This window comes from Lepisma saccharinum, chromosome 16 (assembly GCF_977018435.1).
Source record: "Lepisma saccharinum chromosome 16, izLepSacc3.1, whole genome shotgun sequence".
Lineage (NCBI taxonomy): Eukaryota > Metazoa > Arthropoda > Insecta > Zygentoma > Lepismatidae > Lepisma > Lepisma saccharinum.
Window position 1 is genome coordinate 14,795,895 of NC_139244.1, and position 27,732 is coordinate 14,823,626.

Genomic DNA, 27,732 nt, shown 5'->3' on the forward strand with positions numbered 1-27,732 from the left:
TCAGGTAGGTTTTTAATGACTTGCGTCATGCAGAAAGATATAAAAAAAAAGGTATAGAACACCAGAGTTCAAAACATCTGTGGCATAGTGAGGCATCTAATTTTCTAGCTAAAACATGCAATGATGATGTTTTATTGAAAACACAGCTTACTTCAAGCAAATAATACCTGTGGCGACTAATACCATAAGTAAATTATTAAGCTAGAAAGGGCCGACTCTTTCTTCGGACTTGGCGTTCCCACCCGAAATGTCCATGCTACGCCACTGGTGTAAGCCTATATTATATTTAAAATTGTTATAATTAACCGAAACGAAAAATTAACCCATCGCTTGCCTATCACGAAAGGTCACAGCACGCCCCTGGGAGGGGGGGGGATTTTAGGATGACAAAGGGTGACCAAGACCCAACCTCGAAATTGTGCAAATATGTTACAAGTAATCTTAAAATATCGATGTATTAACTGAACTAGAATATTTTTATCTTAGAAAAATCATAAACATCCATGTTATTTACATGCATTTGAAACAGAGTATTAGTTCTTGTGTAAAAACAATACCTGCCAATGGGTACATTTTATCGCCTCAATTTCTTTAGCAGTGCTACGTACAGTGGAATCCATGAGTATTACCGTGCAAATTGTCCATGACTATTTTCATTAATTTTTCTCTTACATCCCATGTGTTTTTAAGCGATGGATTTTTATGTATGCTGCTCCAGAAGTTGTCAACAGCATGTTTTGCGTTCTCTTATAATTTTTGAAGCTTTTATTGGGTCAAATAAAGTGCACGAACATAGTGATGGGCAATTTGCACTGTAATACTCATGGATCTTACTGTACAGTTCCTTTCCCTCAGTGGATCTTATAACGACCTAAGGACAGATGCCCCCGATTTTTTTTCTGTCTTCCACTATGGTAATTGAAATGTTATTGTTATATCGTGAGGTGACATTAAAGTGATAAAGATACCGTGTTTGTTATGAGCAAGGTTGATAGGGGTCTAAAGAGCAAAAAGAGAAAATGAATCATAGATAATCTGCAATTAAGGTTCCATTTTAATGAAAGCCCCTAATCATTTCATTCAAAAAATCATGGCTTGTGCTTTGTAGTTATGTACCAACACGATTTGTTACGAGTATCAAATATTAATCACAGTACTTTCTTCTTGTTTTTGGTATATAATATAAAAATTAAACATCTCAGAAACACAAGTAAAACACAGTAAATGCTGTGATATATTTATTTTTATAACATTTCAAAAATATCAGAGGTAATTATGTTTTCTAATGGGAATTTTAATATACACACACGTGTGTACAAATACATACATTTATTTGCGTATGTGTGTGTGTGTGTGTGAGAGAGAGAGAGAGAGAGAGATGCAAGTATAGTGGCTATAAAAGATCCTTTAAAGTGATTTTTATGTCCCCTAAAATTGACCACAATCCTGTCCAACTGTTAATTTGTAGATCTCAAGATGTCAAAGTTTCTAGTCTACTTTATGCATAAACAGGCTAATCGAGACTGAAGTTAAAGTTTAATCAGAACCAGTACGTGCTCCAACGGGTATCAAACTCAGGACCCCTTAATTACAATGTGACGGAGGAGTTACCACTACGGCATCGTGGAGGCCCATCTCAAGATAATGTTAGTACAATATGAAAACTGCGAAGTGGAAATTCCAAGTTGGGGAGGAGGGGGGTGCTTGGTCGAGTTTGGGAATAGGAGGAGGTATACTTGTATGGATCAACATGACGACAATGCAGTAGGTCTATATTTGTGGGGATGCTTTGCGAAAATTATCCTAACTGGGGGATAGTATACCCACCCCCAATCCCCCTCCCTTTCGAGGACTACGAGCAAAAAAAAATAACAGGAGTAAAACTGCGTAAAACACCACACAGTCTTGCAATAAAATCACAACTCAAATATTTTCTTGCTGACTAGTTAATTCAATTTCATATTGACGTAGAAATAATCGGAGTGTTCACACTGGCAGTAACTTCTGTTCAAAGCAGTTCCAGAGAACGACAATCAGTAATAAATAGAAGAAAAAGAATGCTTTAAAAGAACATGTATATGGTTTAAATTTTTCTCGATCTCGTGACATTATGTAAAATAACTGTTACAATTGAAGTGTTGAAATGTTTTCGGTGGTTGTCACAGTAGTTGGTGCATATGAAGTTCCGTTTTCGCTCTCTTCTATATGGTCTTCCTCTTTCTTGTTATTCTTCTCTATTCGTTTATTGTTCGTGCTATCTAATCCAGTGATGGTGCTGCCACCAGTGGTAGTTTCTGAAGAACGCACACTGTTCATTCTACTTCCAAATAGCTTTTTCATATCTGGCTTTAATTTAACTTTGCCAAGGTATGAATTCACTGGCGACGCCATGTACCCATAATCACCCGCGACTGCTAGCTCGCTTATCATAAAAGCGCTCCCATCGCCACTGTAGAATGTATTTGTGATGTTCCCGTGAAGGTCGAGCTCCAACACTAAGGCAGACCCTGATAGAAACGGTGTCATGTACTCCAAATTTCCAATCTGAAACGAAAAATAATACTGGATAATTAATGTTGTTAAAATACATGGTGTTCCATGAATGATGTTTATTAGAGAATGACAGAACAAATTACCGCAACATACATACATAATCATGTAATGTAATCAGGTCTGTGAAAGCGAAAGTTATTTTTAAAACGGTGCTAACCTCCCATAAAACACTGCTCAATTTTCAATCCTGTCGTTCCCGTGACTTTCCTGTGCCAATTATTCCTTTCAATTATAATTAACGTATACTGCGACTGCAATGAAATTACATATGTGCATTGTATAATTCTAAATTGATATGTATTTGTGAGTTAGAGTTGGCCCCATTTGCTCCCAACCCCGGACGCCCACGTACATAATTAATGAATTAAATAATAAAAATCGGTGACTGCGATTAGGGGGGGGGGGGGCAGTTGACCCCACTTTTTGCCACTTTTGCCCCTGCACTATGTTAAACCTTATCTACCAAGGGAAAGTAACTATGCCTTGCTCCCCAGTTTTGAAACCCAATCGCCGCCACTGATAAAAATTACACATAATCGAAACCCACTACCTCGTTGGTAGCTCGTTTCAAATCTTGAAGCGCACGTTGCATAAAACAAAGTAAATGAACATGGTGATGGACATTTTGTCTGGTAATATTTATGAATCCCACTCTACTAAAGCCAAGTTCAAAGTTGCGTCACCACATACAGAATTGTTTTGGGTTATATGAAGATCGAGAATTGAAACAAAGCAGACGATTAATCTGAAAACGAACTCGCTGTGCAAAGTAAAATCGATTAACTTAAATGTACTTTTGCGCTCCTTAGCTTTTAGGGCTCTCGTAAGTAATTATATTGTCCCCTACCCTCTCGGAGAATCACTGATATACGAGGGATGTTCGAATATGAACGAAAATTCAGTTACTTGCTCTGAAACATGAATGGATAGACGCATACTGCATATGTAAGGACATGTTCCAGTTTCAGTTTGTCATCGTTACTACAATACTTATGATGTTGGATAGAGGGAGGTAACTGTCTAGTGTTATGCAGCGAGCGATGGAAACTGTTACCCAGTGTAAATTAAAATACGTGTCCCAGGAAAGATTGTTTAGTTGCGCGAGAACGTTTGGAGAAGAAAGATATCGTGTGGACAGTGCTGCGAGAATTCATCACCATCTTAAAATGATATACTGTAGCTTGAGTACCTTACTGACTATTATCCGTACCAGCTAACTGTAGACCAGGCGAACGAGAACAAGTCTCTGCGCAAGTAGTGACACGAGATGGCTCCACCAATGAACAGTGAGAGAAACGGGATTGTGTAATGGGCGAGAGGAGTTTTCACGATTTCCCCCTTCAGTATGCAGCGTTGCAAACTTTTGAAAAGGATAATACCGAACGCACATGTCAAACGGACCGTATTTTTGTCTCCAGGTCCGTACGATTGGTTTAAGAATTTCTTAGGGAAATATTAGGGATAAAACTGCAAGAGCAAATGTTGACAAGCCGTGCATTTAGCGTACGGACTAAGGTCTGTACCGTACATTCGTACATGTACGGTCAGGAACGTACGGTTGGCAACGCTGCGCTTTCACCACTCGATTTTCCTCCTCCTCCTCTGCCGATATGCGCGGCTCTGCTCTACAGTTAGCTGGGACAAGGTATAAGAAACCGTACCGACATAGTGTTAGACAGTCTTCACCGAAAAGTTAAGCAAGAATTCCGTTCCAAGCAATAGAAACAAAAGGATTCTCTTTGTTTCCTTACCTACAGTGCAGAAATAACGCTGACAGCGCTAAGAAAACTGAAGTGGGACTTTTTTTAAATCCCTTTCTCGCCGTACAGAGAACAACAACCTGAACCTCACTTACCATGTACATGACCTTCCTTGAAATCACATTAGGGATTCGATGGTGTACGCACTCGAATAGGTATTCCAGTAGGTAGAGGAACCTCGTGGCAACTCGCCTGGGGACAGTGTGCAGGCGGAGCCAATTCAAGAAGCTCGGGTGTTTGACGACTAGATTCACCATGAACCCTCCGCGGCCGTTGGATCGAATCTTGTCAGGAACTCCCGGAAGTCCTTCTATGAATATGTCCCAGGTTCCTCGCTTCGGCCCCTTCAAGTAGTACCTAAAAATATGAATGAAAAATAAGAACGACGGCAAGATAGCGAGCTCAAAACGCTGAGCACGGATCAGGTCCAGCTTCTGTTATAACTGTTGTCTTTCCATCTGGGCCCAGGGTTCGAATCCCGGTCTGGGTGTTCTTTGTGTGTTCCCTCATCAATTTCATCATATCATCACCCATTCTCATCTTCGAGATAAACCAAGGGTGGCAGAAAAGCGAAGTAAAATTTACCAAGTAAATCAAGTCAAATCTTTCCATCCACTTAGTGATTCACCCATGCATTTGTGATTTGAATGTGACGTCAAGAAGATGAATTTTTATAAGCAACCATTGCTGCGTCATCCTGCATAACTCGAAGTAACATGTCCGCAGCAATCTGAGCGATTCTTCAGTTGTAGCAGATCGAGTCGAAAGGATCTGTGAAGAAATTGCCCAGATTCCTATGGACATGTTACGTCGAGCTTTGCAGGATGTCCCTCGATGACTGCAGAAATGTTTGCTTAGAGAAAAGATCGACATATTCAAATCATAAACCTATCCATCTCTTCAGCGGTATGTAAATATGTAATTACATCATGTACACTATTCATTTCAATGAATACATCTCTTGCAACTACTTTTTTTCCTTTCTACACCACCGTTCCAAAATGTCTCATCTTTTTGAGACACCCTTAAAATCAGGTTTATATGCACATAGTGAGCCTGAAATAACCGCAAAGTATATTCGGTTTAGGTATATATTTCAAATATCATACCAAAGTCTCTTTCGAGACCACGACACTAATCGCGGGGTGGTCTCGATTTCAAAGAGGTCTGTCTCGTTTTTGGACTCGACTCGACAAGTCTCGAAGCGTCTGGTTACAAGATCGCCTCGGTCTCCTCTCGGTACCATGATGCCTAAAAGTGATAATTGAAATAACTACCTTTGAACTGAGTACGCCCTTGATATACATGCCAAGAGTTAGATGCACACTTTCGCTTACCTCAATATCCTGTCCTTGCCTCCCTCCGAAACCAGCACGAAGTCCTCTTCTGGCGACAGCTGAACCCCGCTGGCGCACTGCACTGGGGCTATCAGAGCCTTCGACAACTTCGTCACTGGGTTGTAGCTGAGGAGTCTGGAGCAACGAGAACGCCACAGTTAAGTCCGCTTTAGACGAAAGCATTTTCCTTAGCATTTTTCTTAACATTTGTGCCATTTCCAAAATGCTACCGTGTAAAGTGAGAAATCTTATGGCATTTCAGAGGCCATGGCATATTTCATGGCATTTCTCAAGGATAGGTCCCGTCCTATTTCCGTAGCATTTTTCGTAGCATAACCAATCAGAAGCGACCTCTAGGTCACGAGTGCAGTTGTAATGGCGGCCGCGTGAGATGTAAACAACGTATCACTTCACATTTTTAAAACACGATAATTATTCAACCGAGAGGAATTACGCTTCGTATTAAATGGTTTTAGGTAGAGAAGCATGGCGCTGATTAAATATATACTTTACAACGTTTACTGTACACGCATGGAAGAATATTTTAGTTTTTTTCAATTGTAAACACCGCGCACTGGCCATATATGGTGTAACTCGATGTGCCTATCGTGCTGTATGTATCATACAATGTAATCTCAACAGCTAACCGAAATGTTCCATGCTTTCGTGTAAAGTGCTATTTGCTATAAGATTTTTGCAATCATTTTCATAGCATTTATGCTAGCAAAAATGTTAAAGGAAATGCTTTCGTCTAAAACCGGCTTTACAATGCAACAGGATATGTTGTCGTATAAGTTCCACTGACAGAAAGTGTCAATTAGGTCTTAACTGCATGCTAAAGATGTAAAGGATGATCTTCTAGGAAAAGGCATTAGAAATCAATAAATCTTCCACATAGTACACCCTAGGCACGGACGTATTTGCATTTGTGATACGAGTTAATATAATGGATGGTCATTTATTTCCGCCGAACTTATTGGAGGAAGCAAGGAATTGGGATGGTACGGCTTTGAAGGACATTACTAAAGATTTATGCACACTATTACTTGTGATAATATCCATAAAATATTAATCAGGACCTTTGCTTTTCTTCAATTGGATCTAATTCCTTTTTTGTTACTCAATAAATATTATATTCTTTACCTGTTTGACATTAATTTCATTTCCAGGACAGTTGTTTTTATACACATTTTGGCTATCTTAACTACACGTAAGCTTCAAAATGTATATAAGTGCTGTTATATCTCCATTCTTTTACATCTTCGTACCTATGCATGTAATAATAATACAAAATTAATTTACATAGTAATTAATATAATTTTAATTTAATTAGGTATAGTTATTCCAATTTAAATAATAACAATTACTATTATTATTAAGAAACTTGGTCGAACCCCTCCCTAAATATTCTAGATACGTGCCTGACCCAAGGCATTACATTTTTGCCGACAAACGAGACTCTGGTGTCTGGACCCACATCCACTATGTTTTTCTGTTGAGTTGGTGTTCGGTGTGTTTCTCCCGTCATCATCAACATTCATCATCATTGTCGCGGTCGTTGCAATTTGCCAAAACTGGCAGAAAAGCGACGTAAGATAACACAAAACGAATCTAATCCAAAGTTTACGATTTCGAGGATCATTCTTATCTAGATTCACTATCCAAAACAAGAAATGTTTAAGGGTTTTTTATTTTAATTTCTATTACTTTATGAACTTTTTCTTCCCCTTTAGGCTAATCGCAACGATGAGGACGAATGGTGATTAGATTAAATTGATTAAGGTTAGAATCTCAGAAACACATGGATAGAACACAAAGCACAAACTCGACAGAGGATTATACTTTGTACAGGCGCCGGAGCCTCGCTAGCCTGCAATAATACAATTTTCTAGGTTGTATAGTGGGATTCATGAGTATTACCGTGCAAACTGTCCATCAACATGTTCGTGCACTTTATTTGACCCAGTGAGAGCTTCAAGAATTAAAATAAAACTCAAAACAAGCTGTTGACAACTTCTGCACCAGTATACATAAAAATCCATCGCTTAAGAACACATAGGATGTCAGAGAAAAATTAATGAAGATAGTCATGGACAATTTGCACGGTAATACTCATGGATCCCACTGTACCATGTGTACGGGATGTGGACATTTGAGACCCTTCCAGAAATCAAAAACACAACTGTGTAAACTAAACTAGCAAAGTCGTCAACCTATGGCATTGTTTCATGGTAATGCTTGGTTTGTAATACTTCTTACAGAAGTATACATGATAATTTCGTGTGACTTTGGCGAAGAATTACTGTATTTCCTTATCGATTTCGGAGACTCACTGGCACCATTTACAGGAGGTTGTTGACTAACGTGCTAATAAATTTTGTGACAGTCCAACTATAACAAAGTATATGACAAATATTGCCCATTTGTGTTTCTTGATTTCAGGCTAGTATAAGTGACATCTAGTGAACCAACATGAAATCAAGAAACACAACTGTCATATACCTTGTTATACTTGGACCACTGGCGTACGCCGGAATATTTTTTCGGGAGGGGCTGGAATTGAACGTATATAGTAAATACTTGTTTTCTAGGGGGGCGAAATACATGGCAAGATAGTTATTTCATAATTTTTCTACTCTCAGAGATGGCAATCGGGGGCATTTTAAGGGGGGGAGGTATTTACCACTTGGTTTTTACCTGAGTTCTTCACTGCTCATATGTGAAAATGTTGATTTTCCCAAAATTTCGGAGGGGCCGTAGCCCCACCAGCTGCCTCTCTGTGTACGCCAGTGACTTGGACTGTTATAAAATTTATTAAAATGTCAGTCAACAACCTCCTGCGTTTGGTGACAGTGTCACCGCAATTGATCTGGAAATAAAGTATTTTTTCTCAAATTCATACCTAAATACAGGGTGTCCCACAAAAATGTTTAAACACGTTAACAGGAATATCAAATTCAAGTATTCATTACATTTTGAAGCACTGGCATTGGAAGAGTCCATGTTCTCAGCGCAGATGATCTGAACCGCAGAGTGAAGTTTTGCGAGGGGTGTTCACCAGACCTCACGCCACTTGTGAAGGGATGCATAAGAGATAAAGTTTACGGTACAAAACCTGCAAGAGTCGAAGGCAGCCATTGAACGAAAATGTGCCCAAAAACCGAAAGAAATGCTTCTTGATGTTTGCGATTCCATTGCTTCGGGATCGTTTGAAAATAGGCATTTGACAAAGAAAATGTTTTATGTCTGTAGATTATTTTAAAATTTGAAAATGAACTGTATTTTAATAAGACTGACGTTATCATTCAAATGTGTATACATTTTTTGGGGCACACCCTGTATTTGTGAAAGGACAGAAGTCAATAGATTGTGATATGAATTTAAATAGTTTTTTTTTTTTTCCCTGACAGTCACTGATCTGAACATCAATATGAGAAAGGCAAAAAAATTCACCTGCCGCTAGGTTCGGACATGAATTCAATCATGACGTCTTCTACAGGCGCACGTGTGCTGGCGTCCGACCAATAGACCATCCCATCGCTCGCAATGTCGATGTCATTTGCCAGCCTCGACCTCGATCCACCAATCACATTGAAAATGGACACAAGCAACGTGACATTGCCTGCAAGGAAAAATGACAACTGAAGTAATATGAGAATTTTAAAACTAATACAGAGTGCTTCGAAAGTCAAGTAACTCTAGTTTTGATTGCGAATACAATGAAAACTGTTAGAGATATTAATAAAAAGCTTCGTTCATTGAGATTGTTTGTAATAGTTTTGATTTTCAGTTTACTCTGTGTAGGAAATTCTGTAAATTAAATAATGACTCAGTTAGACTCGTTAGAAAAATCTGCCTATTTCGGAAGAAATAAAGTAATAAAAAAAATTCACAGGTTCATAATTAGTAATTTTATGACTGGTGACGTTAGTCTGCGATTTACGACCAAATTATTTGCAATATGAATTTTTATGGTGACGTAAAAAATACCTTTAGTGGCATATAATATTGGTGGAAGCAGTATGTACCCAAGTTACTAAGTTACAAGTTACTAACCATACAATCGCATAAAAATTTCCCCTGAAATCTTGTTTTGAACTGTAAATTTCGTTGCACCTGGAAACAGCAGCATATACCGCTGAATTAGTAGTCCAAATACTGATACATCAACGGAATGTAAGATGAAGCCAGGGTAGCCAGTTGCAACTAACAATCCTTTCAGTAGCATCAACATCGCATTTCCATTTCATCGCATTCAGTTTATTCCATATCTTTCTATGCTTTCCACATTAGTGTATCATTATCTCTCTCGCATATATCATAAAATTTTCTCGTGTGTTCCGTATACTAGTGTTTCTCAACTTCTTTTGAACAAAGTACTCCTTGGAACGCTATTTGAGTCTTCATTCTCATTTAATAAATTGACACGTTCTTTGGTCAAAAGAACATGATTTAACTAAAAGAGCAAATAATCAGTTGACATGAAAGACTCGAAAGCATTCGCGTGATGCCTCTCAGGGTATGGGATAATATCTATGTTAGTTCGTCAAATAAAAATCAAAGTTAAGTTTGCACTAAGAAAAAGGAAGTCTATTTTACTTCTTAGCAAACTAAATACTTATATGCCTAACATATAATCCATGTCACTCAAAGAAATTAAACTTCTTATAATTCAACTTGATCACTCTATTCCAAAAACCGAGCCCGAACTTCCAAGTCAAGATAAAAGACACTCGTAATTGCCATGGTAACAGCCCTTACAAGATAAGAATATACAGGTTAGTCACTATCCTGACATTATCAGTGATAGGTAAATTACAGAAATTGAGATTAAAGAACAATAAACATTTGCACAAGAGAAAAGATAATTAATAACAATAAATATCAGTGCAATGGGAAAGAACGTGTTAAAATCTTATCAATTATTAACAAATGCATCCACCTATCTCCTTCTTTTCTCTATACCATAGTCTTTTTATCCTGTCTATACATCTCTTTTCGTCTCTCTGTCTCTCCCTGTCCCTGTGACTTTCCCTGTTTATTCCCCTATCCCCATTCCTTTCTGTCATAGTGTATCCTTCACCGTGAAGTATCATTCTTATTACATTGGTAAGACCATTGGGTAAGACCCCCACGCCATTGTTTTAAAGCCGTCTCCGTAACAGTGGACGTTAGTAGAATCCATGGACCTTCTTGACATCCCCTTGTTGCCATGCAATTAAGACCCTCCCCTGGTTTGATACCTGATGGAAGCGCATAGTGGTTCGGACCCCACTTTAAATTGTAGTTCCAACCCCGACTAGCCTATCTGCGCATAATTGACCTTAAAATCAAGTTCATATCATTAAAATAAACTATCCTACACGTACGCAGGATAGATTTTAAGTGCTTGTAGCGTCGAAACTAAGGGCTTTCTAGGTTATGTTTATCGGGAAAAGCCGCTTGCTTTGTCCGTCATCCAACGTTCGTTCAAGTTGTTCTTCAGTGCGGTAAGAGAGGATTCTTTAAGAATCGAACACTGTTGTATGAATTTCCTCGTATGAGCATGAACCTACCTGTGTCCACATTCACCTTATAGAGACCGTAGTAGGCATCTGTGACGTAGAGTAGGCCATCTGTGTGGAACCTCATTCCCATTGGTCGCCCGCACGTCCAACCTTCCGAAGCATCCTCTGAAATAGATTAATATGATAATTACTTTCCAGGACCTGCGTGTGTTATACGTTCGGTCCTAGTCGTGGACATTTCACCCAAACTTTGGCGAACGCTAAGCGAGGTTGCCTTTGCAACGTGGCTTTGGTTTGCTTGATTGTCCGACAGAGTCCTTGTCCGAAAGGTGCAAGACCGTACTTGAAGAGAATAAAATTGATGCAGGTATTTTAGTTATTTAGGAATAAAATTGATTTATTTTATTAGTTTTAATAGTTATTATTGTGCAATAATAACCATTATTATCATTATTATTTCTACTATTCAAGTTTTATCAATGGAATGGAGCAGTTTAACCATTCTGTGGTTCAAAGCTACAGAACGCAACGTTTTGTCCATGAGCTTGTAGAGGTATAAATTGTGTTTTTTAAGCGCTTCCCTGCTCGCGCCTTCAACATGCACACCCATACATTTAAAAACCTTGTCCATAGGTTCAAAACATACTGTATCTGAAGTTCTGTGGCTGTATTGGCAATAAACAGGTATTTCTTCAAATTATAACTTAACGTCCATTTCTCTTTTGATATATACTGGTTTATTCATATCTTATTTACATAAGTTAAAACTTGGCCGATATTAACAAAAAATCCCCTTTCAGTGTGCCCTGTCCCCGCTTCCCGAAGAGAGTGTGTAGACTCGTGTAGCAACTGACTTCACGAGTAAAAATAAAAAAAAATAACCGTTCAGTATCAAAAAAGGTGGCTGAAGGTATGTGTACGTGTATACCCGGTTTCCCACATGAAATGTACTATTGAAATAATGTGAAAAGAGCAAACAGAAAGATAACATCCCCGTCGGTTCACATAGTAAGGACAAGAATGCTCGCCCAGCCGCTTCCTTAGAGAAGAAGATACCTCTTAACCTCGCCGTACTCCGCCAAACATCTGAGATCAACTGGATAATAAAACCTTTTCGAGCAAGGCCTCATCTCCAGGAAGCTATCAACTCGCGGCAAGCCACGGCACCTAGCGACCTGTTGAGTGAGATGAGTCAAGTGCTCCCCTGCCCTTCCTATTTATAGGTCCCGCTAATAGCCTAAGCCATTACTGAAAACTTTCCGCTGGTCAGTTGTCCAGCGACACACCTACCTACCCCAACGGCCAAGAATACAGACGTACAGGAATACATAGATAGCCTATGCACAACATTATCGAAACACATGAAACTAAAAACCGACCGACCCAATTAAATTAATTAATAAACATATAAAATAAAGAGGATCAAGTAATGATCGCATCATTACAAGCTTAACTAGCTGGGGTGTTAAGATAATAATGCAAAGAGGCAGTAGCGTACGCAGGATTGCATCAAGGGGGGTGTTATTTCGAAAACTTTCTACAAATTCACATTACCATTGTTTTATTATACTTTAATTAATTAATTAATTAATAATAATAATTAATAATTCTTATAATTAATTAATTAATTAATTAGTTTCATTACTACTACTAATTACTACTAATGCAGCTGCTATTTATGAAAGAAATAGAACAAAATTACATTTCTTTTGTTTCTTTGTTACAAAATAATTGTCTAGTCAACGGTTATTTGTCCATAAAAAGAAGCAAATATATTGGATTTATTGAAATAATCGAAATATGAAACTCATTCAAGGAGCCGCGCTGGTCTAGTCTGACAACTTCGTGGGATATCCGGGTTCGATTCCCGGAATTGGTTGGAATTTATCCAGCCTTGTCTCCGCACCCAGCCTCATAGCAATAGGTACCTGAGAGCAACCCTGGGGGATGAAGGCTGCCGGAGCATGGTGCTGATCACATCACCTGCAAAATAGTTCTAGATCGAGAATCTTTGGGGCCCACCACACCACTACGTGTGCCTTCATGGCACGGTGCTATATGCACGGGGAAATTTACATTTATGGAACTCCCCCAGGATGATGATGAAGCGCGAGAATACGTGTTGCTAAATTCCACTGAGTCTATGTTTTCGTTGAAAAGTAAGTTTATAGACATTCCAACACATTTATCACATCTAGGTGATTCACAAAGCACTTCTTCAACATTATTTAATGATGTGGATGTAGACTCAGCATAACTTGAGAGTTCACAAGGGGATGTGAAATCAGTACCGGGAAGAACGTTTGCAATAAGGTCGGCACACTGCGACGAAGCAAGGAATTTTTACAATTTTCGCGAGAGTCACTGCACGACGTTGCAAAAAAATTGCAAAATTGAACTTTGCGTCCGCTTAGATTGTGTTTGGAATGTTGTGTTTTTCTTCATGCTGCATGGGAATAATAATTCAAATTATTATTATTATTACTGTCGCAGATCTTTGACTGTGATAAATTAGCCATTTTAAATTTTTTTCTACAACATTTTCCATAATATTTCAAAAGCTCAGGGGGGGGTTTAAACCTGGTAACCCCCCCTTGCGTACGCCACTGCAAAGAGGTTAGTTACATGCTAGATATACAGAGAGCGTAAGCATCCACAAAAAAGACATAATAAATTCATTTGCAGTAATTAATCACACCTGGCACTGCCGCATACCGACACACATTCACACGTACAGTGCAATCCATGAGTAAATAGAGAAAAATGAATGAAAATAGTCATGGATCCCACTGTACATGAAGTACCTAACAATTAGCACATGATGATAAGAACAACAACGCTGTTGACCTGACCTGGAGGCAGGGTAAACATATAGACAAATAGTAGAAAGAAGGACGTAGAGAAATGCAAGATAAATATAAACGAAGGAAGGAAGGAAGAAATAAAGGATGAGTGAAAAAGAAAAAGATGGAGAAGAGATAGAAAGAAAGCGAGCGAGAGAGAGAGGGGGGAGAAGGATATAGATAAAAATATAAGGAATAGAAGCAGAGGAAGGTAGCGAGAGAAAGAAAAGGAGAGAATCCCATAGCCACCTGTGCAGCCCACCCGAACGTAATTCTGAGGAAAAGACAGGGGCGGCTTAAGGGCCAGGAGACTGTCCGGGGCGACGCCCTCGGGGATCGCCAAACTGAGGCGTCCAAATTGATAATGCCAAAACCTTATTTCTGATTACATAAGCGTGGTTACTTGTTTGTTTGTTTGTTTCAGTTTATTTTTAAGTCCACTATATGCACAGAAATGCTGATCGGGACTACACCTACATATTAAAATGGCATCCGAACCACTATGTGCCTCCACCGGGTGAGTAGCTACTTGTTTTAAAAAGAGTTCGATTTATTGTTGACAAGAATTAATTGAAATTACTGCTGCATAACATAATAAGTATATTGGAAATCATGTGTTAATTTAAGCTAAAGATCACTATAAATTTGATGTCATTATGTAGTTATTAAATAAGTACATACCTACAATAAACGTGTTCTTAAAAAGTATTTTTTTAAATAAGGCTATTACTTTCCTTCATTAGAACCGTAAATATATAACACGCTCGTGTTTTTTTTTTCTAATGGGTGATATTCAATGTGACGTCAGGGGCGCAGAGCTAACTAACTCCCTAGTCTTCTTAAACCCGAAGGTTCATGGCTGCAGCAACACAGTCCTTCCATCTTTCCCTATCTTGAGCAAGTTCTATATACTCTTTTCCATCCCTACCGATTTCCCTTAGGTCCATCTCAACGTTGTCCTCCTGTGGCGCAGAGCATAATGGGGAATCTGGCCAAATCCGCATGTGATCCTGCTGTCCGGCAAACCACACCAAGCGTGAAGCGAAGCATATGCTGCATGCATGAAAATGACCCGATGTTTAACATTTTTAATTGTATTATTGTAGATTTTCAATTGTAGTTTCCTTTTGGAGAATTAATACGTTGTGTGCAGGTGTGTGTTTGTGTGTGTGTGTGTGTGTTGTGTATATGTCATTGTTTATGTTATTAATTGTTAGAGAACATTTTAAGGCAAATAATGTGTTTATGGCTAGCGTTATATGACTTTTATGCTACTCTTTACATCCGCATGCTTTGCAACCAGTGGCGCAACCACAAGGGGACAGGGGGCATTGTCCCCCCCTGCCTTGGATGGAAATGAGTTCTGGGGGGGCAAGGGGGGCAAACATTGACGGCCAAGTGTGCCTGGGGGGGGGAATTACCGCCAATATATAAAATACATGTATATTCATTCACATACATTTTCGATTTCTATATTTAACTAATCGAGACCGAGAACGGGAGAGCAATTTTCAATTCGACAAACCGAGAGACGGAGAAACTGTCAAGTCTCGTTTCTTCTTGGCACCTCCGTAATCGAGTTGTTCTGTTTGTCATTGGCTTTGTATTGGCAATTATTGCCAGTATTCTTCCCCTGCAGGTAAACCATAACGATGAATTATGATGAAATGAAGCAGATAAAAGGGCAAGAACAAGAAAGTCATGCCTGTTCGGGACTCCAACCCAGAACCTTATGTAACGAGATTTGAAATTCTGGAGAAGGCGTCCGTGTTTCGCTTGGTTTTCTCTTTCCTCTACTTCTCTTATATTATCATACATGTATAATAAAAATGGATCTGATACGATATGTTGCGATTCATAATTGTGCTGGTTAGATGCTAGAGATGTGAACTCCAAACTGCAATATATTATTCCCTTGTGTTTCGTATGTGGTTGAACATGAAATTTTCTTACACTGTGACAATTTCTTTCTTAGTTTTGGTTTGGTGCACAGATATGCTAATCTGGACTCGACCTTCAGTTTAAAGTGGGATACTAACCACTATGTGCATCCACCGTGTATCAAACCCGGGATCCACTGATTACAAGGCGACGACGTTATCACTACGCCATCGAGGAGGCCCCATGACAAAATGTTATTCACTCGATCTCTACCATAATTTATTTCAGCATTTACATTTTCGATTTCTTCTTCTTTTTTCCTTTTGTTAACTACTCTTATACAACTCTTTTTGCGTCTTCGAATTTCTTCTTGTTTCAGGAAAAAATAATACATGCAGGCTGTATAAAAATCCCCCGTTCAAATAGATAAAACGTTCACTCTCGAGAACTAATTTACATGTTTATCACTAAAGTAACCATTAGGAAGGAAACTATTGAAATGGTAACTGATATAACTGCAGATGAAACAATACTTACAGCCACTAACGAAATATCTATTCTTGTGTAGCTTCACAGACAAGTATATGGTGAGTCATTCACTCTTGCTGACTACGGGCGAAGGTCACTGAACTAAAGGGTGGTGGCAAGCAAGCAGGCTTCTGCTCTACCAAAGACGAGGTCACGTGTTCCAGTTATCAATGGCGTACGAAATAAGGAGGAACACAGCTATCTGCCGTATGTTTTGGTCCCGTCATTGCACTTTATCGTCGTGGCCTTGAAGTTCCCTCAGGGCACTCCTACGTAAAGGCTTCTCAGCAAAAAGATATCTTCCCCATTGAGTGGAGGAAAAGTGGGTGCGTATAGAGGTCCTTCAACTTTCGTATTCTTTTTCATTTCAGAACCCGTGCTGTATCGTCGACTTAATCCAATCTATCCGATGTAGGTTTTAGGTTCTGTTTCTGTTCGGTTATTTCACGTTGTCTTCCTGCTTATGTTATTCGCGCCAAATGTTCTGGATTCGATAATCTGGACAATAACGGGATTGTGTTAGTTGCTTGATTTGGTGTCTTAAGTCCACTTTATGTCCTGTTAGGCTAATCGTGAATGGACCTATAATTTAAAGGGGGATCCGAACCACTATGTTCCTCCACCGAGTATCGAACCCGGCATCCCTTAATTACAAGGCGCCCACGATCCCACTGCGCCATCGGGGATTGTGTTCGAAACGAATGAATCAAATTTGAGTGATATGATATGCAACCATTGGAAGACTATTGAAAGAAAAGCTATGGGAACCTGCCAGTTTTTCTACTGCAGACAGGAAACCATAAACATGGAAGAGAAGCTTATATTATATGAAACCTGACGCTATGTGCTCGAATACTGGCTAAATATAATCCATAGAGGCATAGCAACGTTAAACAACCTCTTATATGATACATATAGGTTTAAAAAGGTCAAAATACAAAGATTGTGTGCGCCTCACTGATGGCGTAGTGGTAAGGCCTTGTAATCAAGGGGTCTGGGGTACGATACCAGGTGATCGCACATAGTGGTTCGGATCCCACTTTAAACTGTATGTACTTCAGATTAGTCTATCTCTGCCGGTGACTCAGTCGGTAACGCGTCTCACTACCATGCTATAGGTCCCGGGTTCGATTCCCGGCCGGTTCAAGCCCGGGAACTTTTCTAACGTTGGAAGCGGCCCCAGCGCCCACCCAGCGTCGAATGACATGGGTACCTGGGGGAAACCCTGGTGGTAAAGGCGGTCAGGGGCGTGATGCTGATCACATCACCCCCACTCACGAACGAATCAAGAAAGTGTGGGGCGGCGTGATGCTGATCACATCACCCCCACTCACGAACGAATCAAGAAAGTGTGGGGCGTTACCCCCACACCCCCTATACGCCTTCATGGCGTAGCGCCAAGCACAGGTGAGAACTTTACCTTTTTTTTTTTTTGCATACAGTGGACTTACAACAAAATTTCAACTTGCGATAAAGATTATGATAAGGTATTAAAGAATTGGGTCTAACACATTTTTTATTGTTTACCAATGACATTATTAACTAACATTCTTAATTTCAGTTTCAAGATGAAATCGGCTACGAAATAAAAGGAGTGGGTTCATATTTCTGTTACGAAATTCCACTTTTGTAGTAGACCTGTGCCACACTAAGTTGTGACAATAAACAAATCTGAGACACTTTCAAAGTATTAAATTTCTATCTACGTATTTGGGAAAAATCTTTCAATATAATACTTTTTTTGGACGCGTCAAATCATAGTATTTAATTCCTGTTTTAGCAGCTTTAAGAAACCTGATTTTTTTTTGGGAGGGGGGTTACAAATGCCCTTTCTGCTCCCGTCAAGTTACGCCTATGACAAACAGGAATTCAAAGTAAAAGACTGTCCCGACTAAATCGGGAGACACGTCTGATAGATTTACAATTGGGAAAATCATAATTAAGCGTGTAGTTGAAAACAACCTATTTTCATATATTGCATGCAGCTCTACTTTTTCTGCAATGTGGATCAAGAACTGGGGACGTGGAGAAGCACAACACTCCACATAACCAATAGTCACGTGACCCTCTTTGCTTTCCTGTCATGTTGACCTTCGCGTGGAACACATTTCTCGGTGTTAAGACAGGCAAAATCACCCGATCATCGAAGGGTGCAATATGTGTTGCCTACCCTCCTGCATTACTTGCTCCTATTAAAGTCTTATGGGGAAGAACTTTTTTCCATGACTGTACTTTCCCCTTTAAGTAACCCCACAGAAAAAAATCTGCAGATGATAAATCGGGCGAGCGACTGGGCCATAAATCCTTGGATATTAGACGATCACCAAAAAATTCTCTCAGCATATGAAGAGATTCATTAGATGTATGGCAAGTTGCTCCATCTTGTTGTAGCCAAGCATCACGTTCGTCTTCTTCCAGGAGAGCAACGAATTGCATTATGAAATCCCCGTACACAGCAGTATCCACTGTTGTCTCAAAGAATAACGGTCCCACAATACGACGTCGCGATATTCCACACCATACACCGATTTTCGGAGAGTGCAAGGGTAGTTCATGCAACTGACGTGGGTTTTCTGTCGACCAATGCCTGGAATTTTGGCTGTTGACATACCTATCCAATTGAAACCACATTTCAGGGTTGCAAGGTGTATGTAATTTATTGCATATGTTCGAGAATAACCAACTTTCTCCTTTGTCGTTAAAAGTGCCTTAGTGTGATAGCCTGAGGTGAAACACGTCTGTTAGTGACACGTGACACCAACAGTGTTGCCAGTGTCCCTCGTAATATTGTGAAAACATCGATTTTTGGAACAGCCCATTTATTCCCTTCTGCAATGTTTTTGAAACTTCGTCAAAGTTCTTTTTCTGTCAAATTCATTAGATGGCCATCCAAATTGTTCGTTGGTATTGTGAAACGTTGCAATAATTTACCTCAGTGAGTTCTGTGCATCAATATACACGATTTGCAAATATTTTTTTTCCGCCTTTGGCAACACTTTGCTTATTTGTTATTAAAACTTGCATGTTCTTACATATGTTTGTCTCTCTAAATTTTCCCAATATACAGGGCATTATCTTGGCTGAAAGCGTTTCTTCTCATTCCGTTTCGCTATTCCGTTATACGGTCGTAAACACCGGGTTGCGTGACTTTTCGGACACTCTGTATTTGATGTTACGTAAGGTAACTGCTGTAAAAACACTTTCCCCCCCTTTTTTTGTTGTTGTTGTTGATAATAAAATTGTGCAACAAAGGTTTTGAAGCTACAAGAAACAAGTTTGCATATTAGTGCCAGCCTTAACAAGAAAAGGCCTCTAAATGATTATCTAGCATCGAGTTTGCCCTTGAACGTGTACTTTACATCTTGGCACTAGAGTCTTGCATGAAACGTTGAAAGTATTGATTACTTCACCACCAGCACTATCTCAGCCAGATTTTGCTCGTGAATTTTGTATCAATGTAGATGGTTCTAACATAGGTGTTGGTGGTGTACTTTGGCAAACTACTGATGATAGCAGAACATTGAGAGGAATGAGGTAACTTATTGCACTCATGAAATAGAATATATGTCCAATCTTACATTCATCATGTGGCTGGAAAGGAAAATACTGCAGCAGATACCCTTAGTAGGTATCCCGTGAAGATTCAAGTTATTAAGGACTATTATGTTAACTATATTGCAACTGACTTTGAATCTGAAGGAGAGTCAGAACTTTGGAAAAGGTCCCAAAATGGAGATGAACAATGTCAATTAATTGTACAAAAGTTAAGTGCAAGTGACCAAAATCTGAAGAAAAAATATTGCATGTACAAGGGATTACTGTTCTCGACCATCCACAAAGGAAGATTGGAAGCTTGTAGTACCAAAGGATCAAATTCCACGCGTCTTGCATAATCAACACGATCTCAAGGGACATTTTGGTTATTTGAAATTTTATCATGCGTGAAGATTCTATTATGGGAAAAGAACGAGAAAAACTATTGGAGAGTATCTAAGGGATTGCATTGTATGTGCACAAATGAAACAAAATACTTGTAAATTAAGAAAAGACGAATTACATGTTTATTCTACTAAACCTCACCAGTTACTTTCTATAGATTTGATTGGATCTCTGCCTCAATCCCAACGATATCATTATATTATTGTTGTAGTGGATACCATGAGTAAATTTACAATGGCTTATTGTCTACGAAGTGCAACAGCTAGGCAAATTATAAATAAACTTTGTCTGGAATATTTTCTACATTATCCGAAAGCAAAAGTGATATTGTCTGATAATGGTTCTCAGTTTAAGTCTAGTGAATGGAAAAGGTTTATTGAAGATGTGAAGATCAAACATGTCCTTACAGGGTGGGAAATAACCTTTTTCTAGGGGTCCACAGTAAAAAGTAACAACAATTAAGAAATTATGGTAATACCAAATGTTTACTACGACAATTGTAGTTACAAAAACAAAATTAAAAGTTAGTATGTCCGCCGTTTGCTTCTCTCACAGCACGAAGACAATCAGGGCAGGAGCTCAGAAGATTCGCAAACAGTCCGTATTGCATTCCATGTCACGGAGGACTTGTTCCAGATGTGCAAGGAGTGTTGGCCGGGAATAGCGGTCCGGTCCACGTTCCACTATCATCAAGGACTCAACTGCGTCCTTCAGAATAGCCAAAAAGTGCTCCGCTGCATTCAGGTCCGGTGATGCACCCGGCCATTCAGAACTGCTGGAGAAGTCAATGCCACTTCGCCGAAGAAGGTCTTGATTTTAGCATTTGGCTTGAAGCAAGGGGCTTTGTCGTGAACTAACTTTTAATTTTGTTTTTGTAACCACATTTTTCGTAGTAAACATTTGGTATTACTTTATATCGTGCATGAAAGTTATATGTTAATGTAAAAAAGAATTATATTTGGAATTCATTTTTCAAGCATTTTCTGTCTTTCGAAAATAGTTTGTGTGCTTGCTTTCCATTATTAATGTCAAATTGAACGTGTCGAAAAAATAATTCAAATCGTTTGTTCGAACACAAATGCTTTAGCACCAACTTCTAAGCCCTTTTGCATAATTTACGAGGGTAATAACGTCTTTGGTACTACTACTACTACTAGTAGGCCAATCTATTTTATCAAAGATTTCAACATAATAATCACTGTGCAAGAATAATTCTGCTGGTGTAAATCCAGTAACATCTGAACGAGAATTATTCGGTAAATGTAGTATAGTACACAGAGATTGAGACCATAATTTATGATTTTTGTTGCAAAAGTATTGTAGAAGTCTAACCACTTCCTTATTATAACGTTCCACTGGATTTGCAAAAGGTGCATAAGGCAATGTACAGGGTGGGAAATAACCTTTTGCTAGGGGTCTGCAGGAAAAAGCAACAACAATTAAGAAATTATAGTAATACCAAATGTTTACTACGAAAAATGTGGTTACAAAAACAAAATTAAAAGTTAGTTCACGACAAAGCCCCTTGCTTCAAGCCAAATGCTAAAATCAAGACCTTCTTCGGCGAAGTGGCATTGACTTCTCCAGCAGTTCTGAATGGCCGGGTGCATCACCGGACCTGAATGCAGCGGAGCACTTTTTGGCTATTCTGAAGGACGCAGTTGAGTCCTTGATGATAGTGGAACGTGGACCGGACCGCTATTCCCGGCCAACACTCCTTGCACATCTGGAACAAGTCCTCCGTGACATGGAATGCAATACGGACTGTTTGCGAATCTTCTGAGCTCCTGCCCTGATTGTCTTCGTGCTGTGAGAGAAGCAAACGGCGGACATACTAACTTTTAATTTTGTTTTTGTAACTACAATTGTCGTAGTAAACATTTGGTATTACCATAATTTCTTAATTGTTGTTACTTTTTACTGTGGACCCCTAGAAAAAGGTTATTTCCCACCCTGTAAGGACATGTTTGATCTTCACATCTTCAATAAACCTTTTCCATTCACTAGACTTAACTGAGAACCATTATCAGACAATATCACTTTTGCTTTCGGATAATGTAGAAAATATTCCAGACAAAGTTTATTTATAATTTGCCTAGCTGTTGCACTTCGTAGACAATAAGCCATTGTAAATTTACTCATGGTATCCACTACAACAATAATATAATGATATCGTTGGGATTGAGGCAGAGATCCAATCAAATCTATAGAAAGTAACTGGTGAGGTTTAGTAGAATAAACATGTAATTCGTCTTTCTTAATTTACAAGTATTTTGTTTCATTTGTGCACATACAATGCAATCCCTTAGATACTCTCCAATAGTTTTTCTCGTTCTTTTCCCATAATAGAATCTTCACGCATGATAAAATTTCAAATAACCAAAATGTCCCTTGAGATCGTGTTGATTATGCAAGACGCGTGGAATTTGATCCTTTGGTACTACAAGCTTCCAATCTTCCTTTGTGGATGGTCGAGAACAGTAATCCCTTGTACATGCAATATTTTTTCTTCAGATTTTGGTCACTTGCACTTAACTTTTGTACAATTAATTGACATTGTTCATCTCCATTTTGGGACCTTTTCCAAAGTTCTGACTCTCCTTCAGATTCAAAGTCAGTTGCAATATAGTTAACATAATAGTCCTTAATAACTTGAATCTTCACGGGATACCTACTAAGGGTATCTGCTGCAGTATTTTCCTTTCCAGCCACATGATGAATGTAAGATTGGACATATATTCTATTTCATGAGTGCAATAAGTTACCTCATTCCTCTCAATGTTCTGCTATCATCAGTAGTTTGCCAAAGTACACCACCAACACCTATGTTAGAACCATCTACATTGATACAAAATTCACGAGCAAAATCTGGCTGAGATAGTGCTGGTGGTGAAGTAATCAATACTTTCAACGTTTCATGCAAGACTCTAGTGCCAAGATGTAAAGTACACGTTCAAGGGCAAACTCGATGCTAGATAATCATTTAGAGGCCTTTTCTTGTTAAGGCTGGCACTAATATGCAAACTTGTTTCTTGTAGCTTCAAAACCTTTGTTGCACAATTTTATTATCAACAACAACAACAAAAAAAGGGGGGGAAAGTGTTTTTACAGCAGTTACCTTACGTAACATCAAATACAGAGTGTCCGAAAAGTCACGCAACCCGGTGTTTACGACCGTATAACGGAATAGCGAAACGGAATGAGAAGAAACGCTTTCAGCCAAGATAATGCCCTGTATATTGGGAAAATTTAGAGAGACAAACATATGTAAGAACATGCAAGTTTTAATAACAAATAAGCAAAGTGTTGCCAAAGGCGGAAAAAAAATATTTGCAAATCGTGTATATTGATGCACAGAACTCACTGAGGTAAATTATTGCAACGTTTCACAATACCAACGAACAATTTGGATGGCCATCTAATGAATTTGACAGAAAAAGAACTTTGACGAAGTTTCAAAAACATTGCAGAAGGGAATAAATGGGCTGTTCCAAAAATCGATGTTTTCACAATATTACGAGGGACACTGGCAACACTGTTGGTGTCACGTGTCACTAACAGACGTGTTTCACCTCAGGCTATCACACTAAGGCACTTTTAACGACAAAGGAGAAAGTTGGTTATTCTCGAACATATGCAATAAATTACATACACCTTGCAACCCTGAAATGTGGTTTCAATTGGATAGGTATGTCAACAGCCAAAATTCCAGGCATTGGTCGACAGAAAACCCACGTCAGTTGCATGAACTACCCTTGCACTCTCCGAAAATCGGTGTATGGTGTGGAATATCGCGACGTCGTATTGTGGGACCGTTATTCTTTGAGACAACAGTGGATACTGCTGTGTACGGGGATTTCATAATGCAATTCGTTGCTCTCCTGGAAGAAGACGAACGTGATGCTTGGCTACAACAAGATGGAGCAACTTGCCATACATCTAATGAATCTCTTCATATGCTGAGAGAATTTTTTGGTGATCGTCTAATATCCAAGGATTTATGGCCCAGTCGCTCGCCCGATTTATCATCTGCAGATTTTTTTCTGTGGGGTTACTTAAAGGGGAAAGTACAGTCATGGAAAAAAGTTCTTCCCCATAAGACTTTAATAGGAGCAAGTAATGCAGGAGGGTAGGCAACACATATTGCACCCTTCGATGATCGGGTGATTTTGCCTGTCTTAACACCGAGAAATGTGTTCCACGCGAAGGTCAACATGACAGGAAAGCAAAGAGGGTCACGTGACTATTGGTTATGTGGAGTGTTGTGCTTCTCCACGTCCCCAGTTCTTGATCCACATTGCAGAAAAAGTAGAGCTGCATGCAATATATGAAAATAGGTTGTTTTCAACTACACGCTTAATTATGATTTTCCCAATTGTAAATCTATCAGACGTGTCTCCCGATTTAGTCGGGACAGTCTTTTACTTTGAATTCCTGTTTGTCATAGGCGTAACTTGACGGGAGCAGAAAGGGCATTTGTAACCCCCCTCCCAAAAAAAAATCAGGTTTCTTAAAGCTGCTAAAACAGGAATTAAATACTATGATTTGACGCGTCCAAAAAAAGTATTATATTGAAAGATTTTTCCCAAATACGTAGATAGAAATTTAATACTTTGAAAGTGTCTCAGATTTGTTTATTGTCACAACTTAGTGTGGCACAGGTCTACTACAAAAGTGGAATTTCGTAACAGAAATATGAACCCACTCCTTTTATTTCGTAGCCGATTTCATCTTGAAACTGAAATTAAGAATGTTAGTTAATAATGTCATTGGTAAACAATAAAAAAATGTGTTAGACCCAATTCTTTAATACCTTATCATAATCTTTATCGCAAGTTGAAATTTTGTTGTAAGTCCACTGTATGCAAAAAAAAAAAAAAGGTAAAGTTCTCACCTGTGCTTGGCGCTACGCCATGAAGGCGTATAGGGGGTGTGGGGGTAACGCCCCACACTTTCTTGATTCGTTCGTGAGTGGGGGTGATGTGATCAGCATCACGCCGCCCCACACTTTCTTGATTCGTTCGTGAGTGGGGGTGATGTGATCAGCATCACGCCCCTGACCGCCTTTACCACCAGGGTTTCCCCCAGGTACCCATGTCATTCGACGCTGGGTGGGCGCTGGGGCCGCTTCCAACGTTAGAAAAGTTCCCGGGCTTGAACCGGCCGGGAATCGAACCCGGGACCTATAGCATGGTAGTGAGACGCGTTACCGACTGAGTCACCGGCAGAGATAGACTAATCTGAAGTACATACAGTTTAAAGTGGGATCCGAACCACTATGTGCGATCACCTGGTATCGTACCCCAGACCCCTTGATTACAAGGCCTTACCACTACGCCATCAGTGAGGCGCACACAATCTTTGTATTTTGACCTTTTTAAACCTATATGTATCATATAAGAGGTTGTTTAACGTTGCCATGCCTCTATGGATTATATTTAGCCAGTATTCGAGCACATAGCGTCAGGTTTCATATAATATAAGCTTCTCTTCCATGTTTATGGTTTCCTGTCTGCAGTAGAAAAACTGGCAGGTTCCCATAGCTTTTCTTTCAATAGTCTTCCAATGGTTGCATATCATATCACTCAAATTTGATTCATTCGTTTCGAACACAATCCCCGATGGCGCAGTGGGATCGTGGGCGCCTTGTAATTAAGGGATGCCGGGTTCGATACTCGGTGGAGGAACATAGTGGTTCGGATCCCCCTTTAAATTATAGGTCCATTCACGATTAGCCTAACAGGACATAAAGTGGACTTAAGACACCAAATCAAGCAACTAACACAATCCCGTTATTGTCCAGATTATCGAATCCAGAACATTTGGCGCGAATAACATAAGCAGGAAGACAACGTGAAATAACCGAACAGAAACAGAACCTAAAACCTACATCGGATAGATTGGATTAAGTCGACGATACAGCACGGGTTCTGAAATGAAAAAGAATACGAAAGTTGAAGGACCTCTATACGCACCCACTTTTCCTCCACTCAATGGGGAAGATATCTTTTTGCTGAGAAGCCTTTACGTAGGAGTGCCCTGAGGGAACTTCAAGGCCACGACGATAAAGTGCAATGACGGGACCAAAACATACGGCAGATAGCTGTGTTCCTCCTTATTTCGTACGCCATTGATAACTGGAACACGTGACCTCGTCTTTGGTAGAGCAGAAGCCTGCTTGCTTGCCACCACCCTTTAGTTCAGTGACCTTCGCCCGTAGTCAGCAAGAGTGAATGACTCACCATATACTTGTCTGTGAAGCTACACAAGAATAGATATTTCGTTAGTGGCTGTAAGTATTGTTTCATCTGCAGTTATATCAGTTACCATTTCAATAGTTTCCTTCCTAATGGTTACTTTAGTGATAAACATGTAAATTAGTTCTCGAGAGTGAACGTTTTATCTATTTGAACGGGGGATTTTTATACAGCCTGCATGTATTATTTTTTCCTGAAACAAGAAGAAATTCGAAGACGCAAAAAGAGTTGTATAAGAGTAGTTAACAAAAGGAAAAAAGAAGAAGAAATCGAAAATGTAAATGCTGAAATAAATTATGGTAGAGATCGAGTGAATAACATTTTGTCATGGGGCCTCCTCGATGGCGTAGTGATAACGTCGTCGCCTTGTAATCAGTGGATCCCGGGTTTGATACACGGTGGATGCACATAGTGGTTAGTATCCCACTTTAAACTGAAGGTCGAGTCCAGATTAGCATATCTGTGCACCAAACCAAAACTAAGAAAGAAATTGTCACAGTGTAAGAAAATTTCATGTTCAACCACATACGAAACACAAGGGAATAATATATTGCAGTTTGGAGTTCACATCTCTAGCATCTAACCAGCACAATTATGAATCGCAACATATCGTATCAGATCCATTTTTATTATACATGTATGATAATATAAGAGAAGTAGAGGAAAGAGAAAACCAAGCGAAACACGGACGCCTTCTCCAGAATTTCAAATCTCGTTACATAAGGTTCTGGGTTGGAGTCCCGAACAGGCATGACTTTCTTGTTCTTGCCCTTTTATCTGCTTCATTTCATCATAATTCATCGTTATGGTTTACCTGCAGGGGAAGAATACTGGCAATAATTGCCAATACAAAGCCAATGACAAACAGAACAACTCGATTACGGAGGTGCCAAGAAGAAACGAGACTTGACAGTTTCTCCGTCTCTCGGTTTGTCGAATTGAAAATTGCTCTCCCGTTCTCGGTCTCGATTAGTTAAATATAGAAATCGAAAATGTATGTGAATGAATATACATGTATTTTATATATTCCGGTTTTGTAGGAGATTTCGTGAGAGATGAAATAAGTACTCTTCCATCGTATTTATTTTTATAATTTTTATTCCTTGTTCGATGATCGCGACGATAAG

The 27,732-nt window shown here is 39.3% G+C and overlaps 1 protein-coding gene across 2 annotated transcripts in view; it reads right to left on the reverse strand.

Moving 5' to 3' along the window:
* Positions 1-1,205: 1,205 nt before the first annotated feature.
* The window catches only part of LOC146000272 (adipocyte plasma membrane-associated protein Hemomucin-like), a 57,752-nt gene continuing 31,225 nt past the window's right edge, over positions 1,206-27,732 (reverse strand). For both annotated transcript variants that reach the window (XM_083137745.1, XM_083137746.1), the window contains exons 4-8: positions 11,206-11,322; positions 9,104-9,272; positions 5,651-5,785; positions 4,409-4,670; positions 1,206-2,544 (exon numbers count right to left, since the gene is read on the reverse strand). In XM_083137745.1, the coding sequence (XP_082993871.1) occupies positions 2,125-2,544; positions 4,409-4,670; positions 5,651-5,785; positions 9,104-9,272; positions 11,206-11,322 (1,103 nt within the window). In that variant the 3' untranslated portion in view covers positions 1,206-2,124. The remainder of the gene's footprint in view (positions 2,545-4,408; positions 4,671-5,650; positions 5,786-9,103; positions 9,273-11,205; positions 11,323-27,732) is intronic.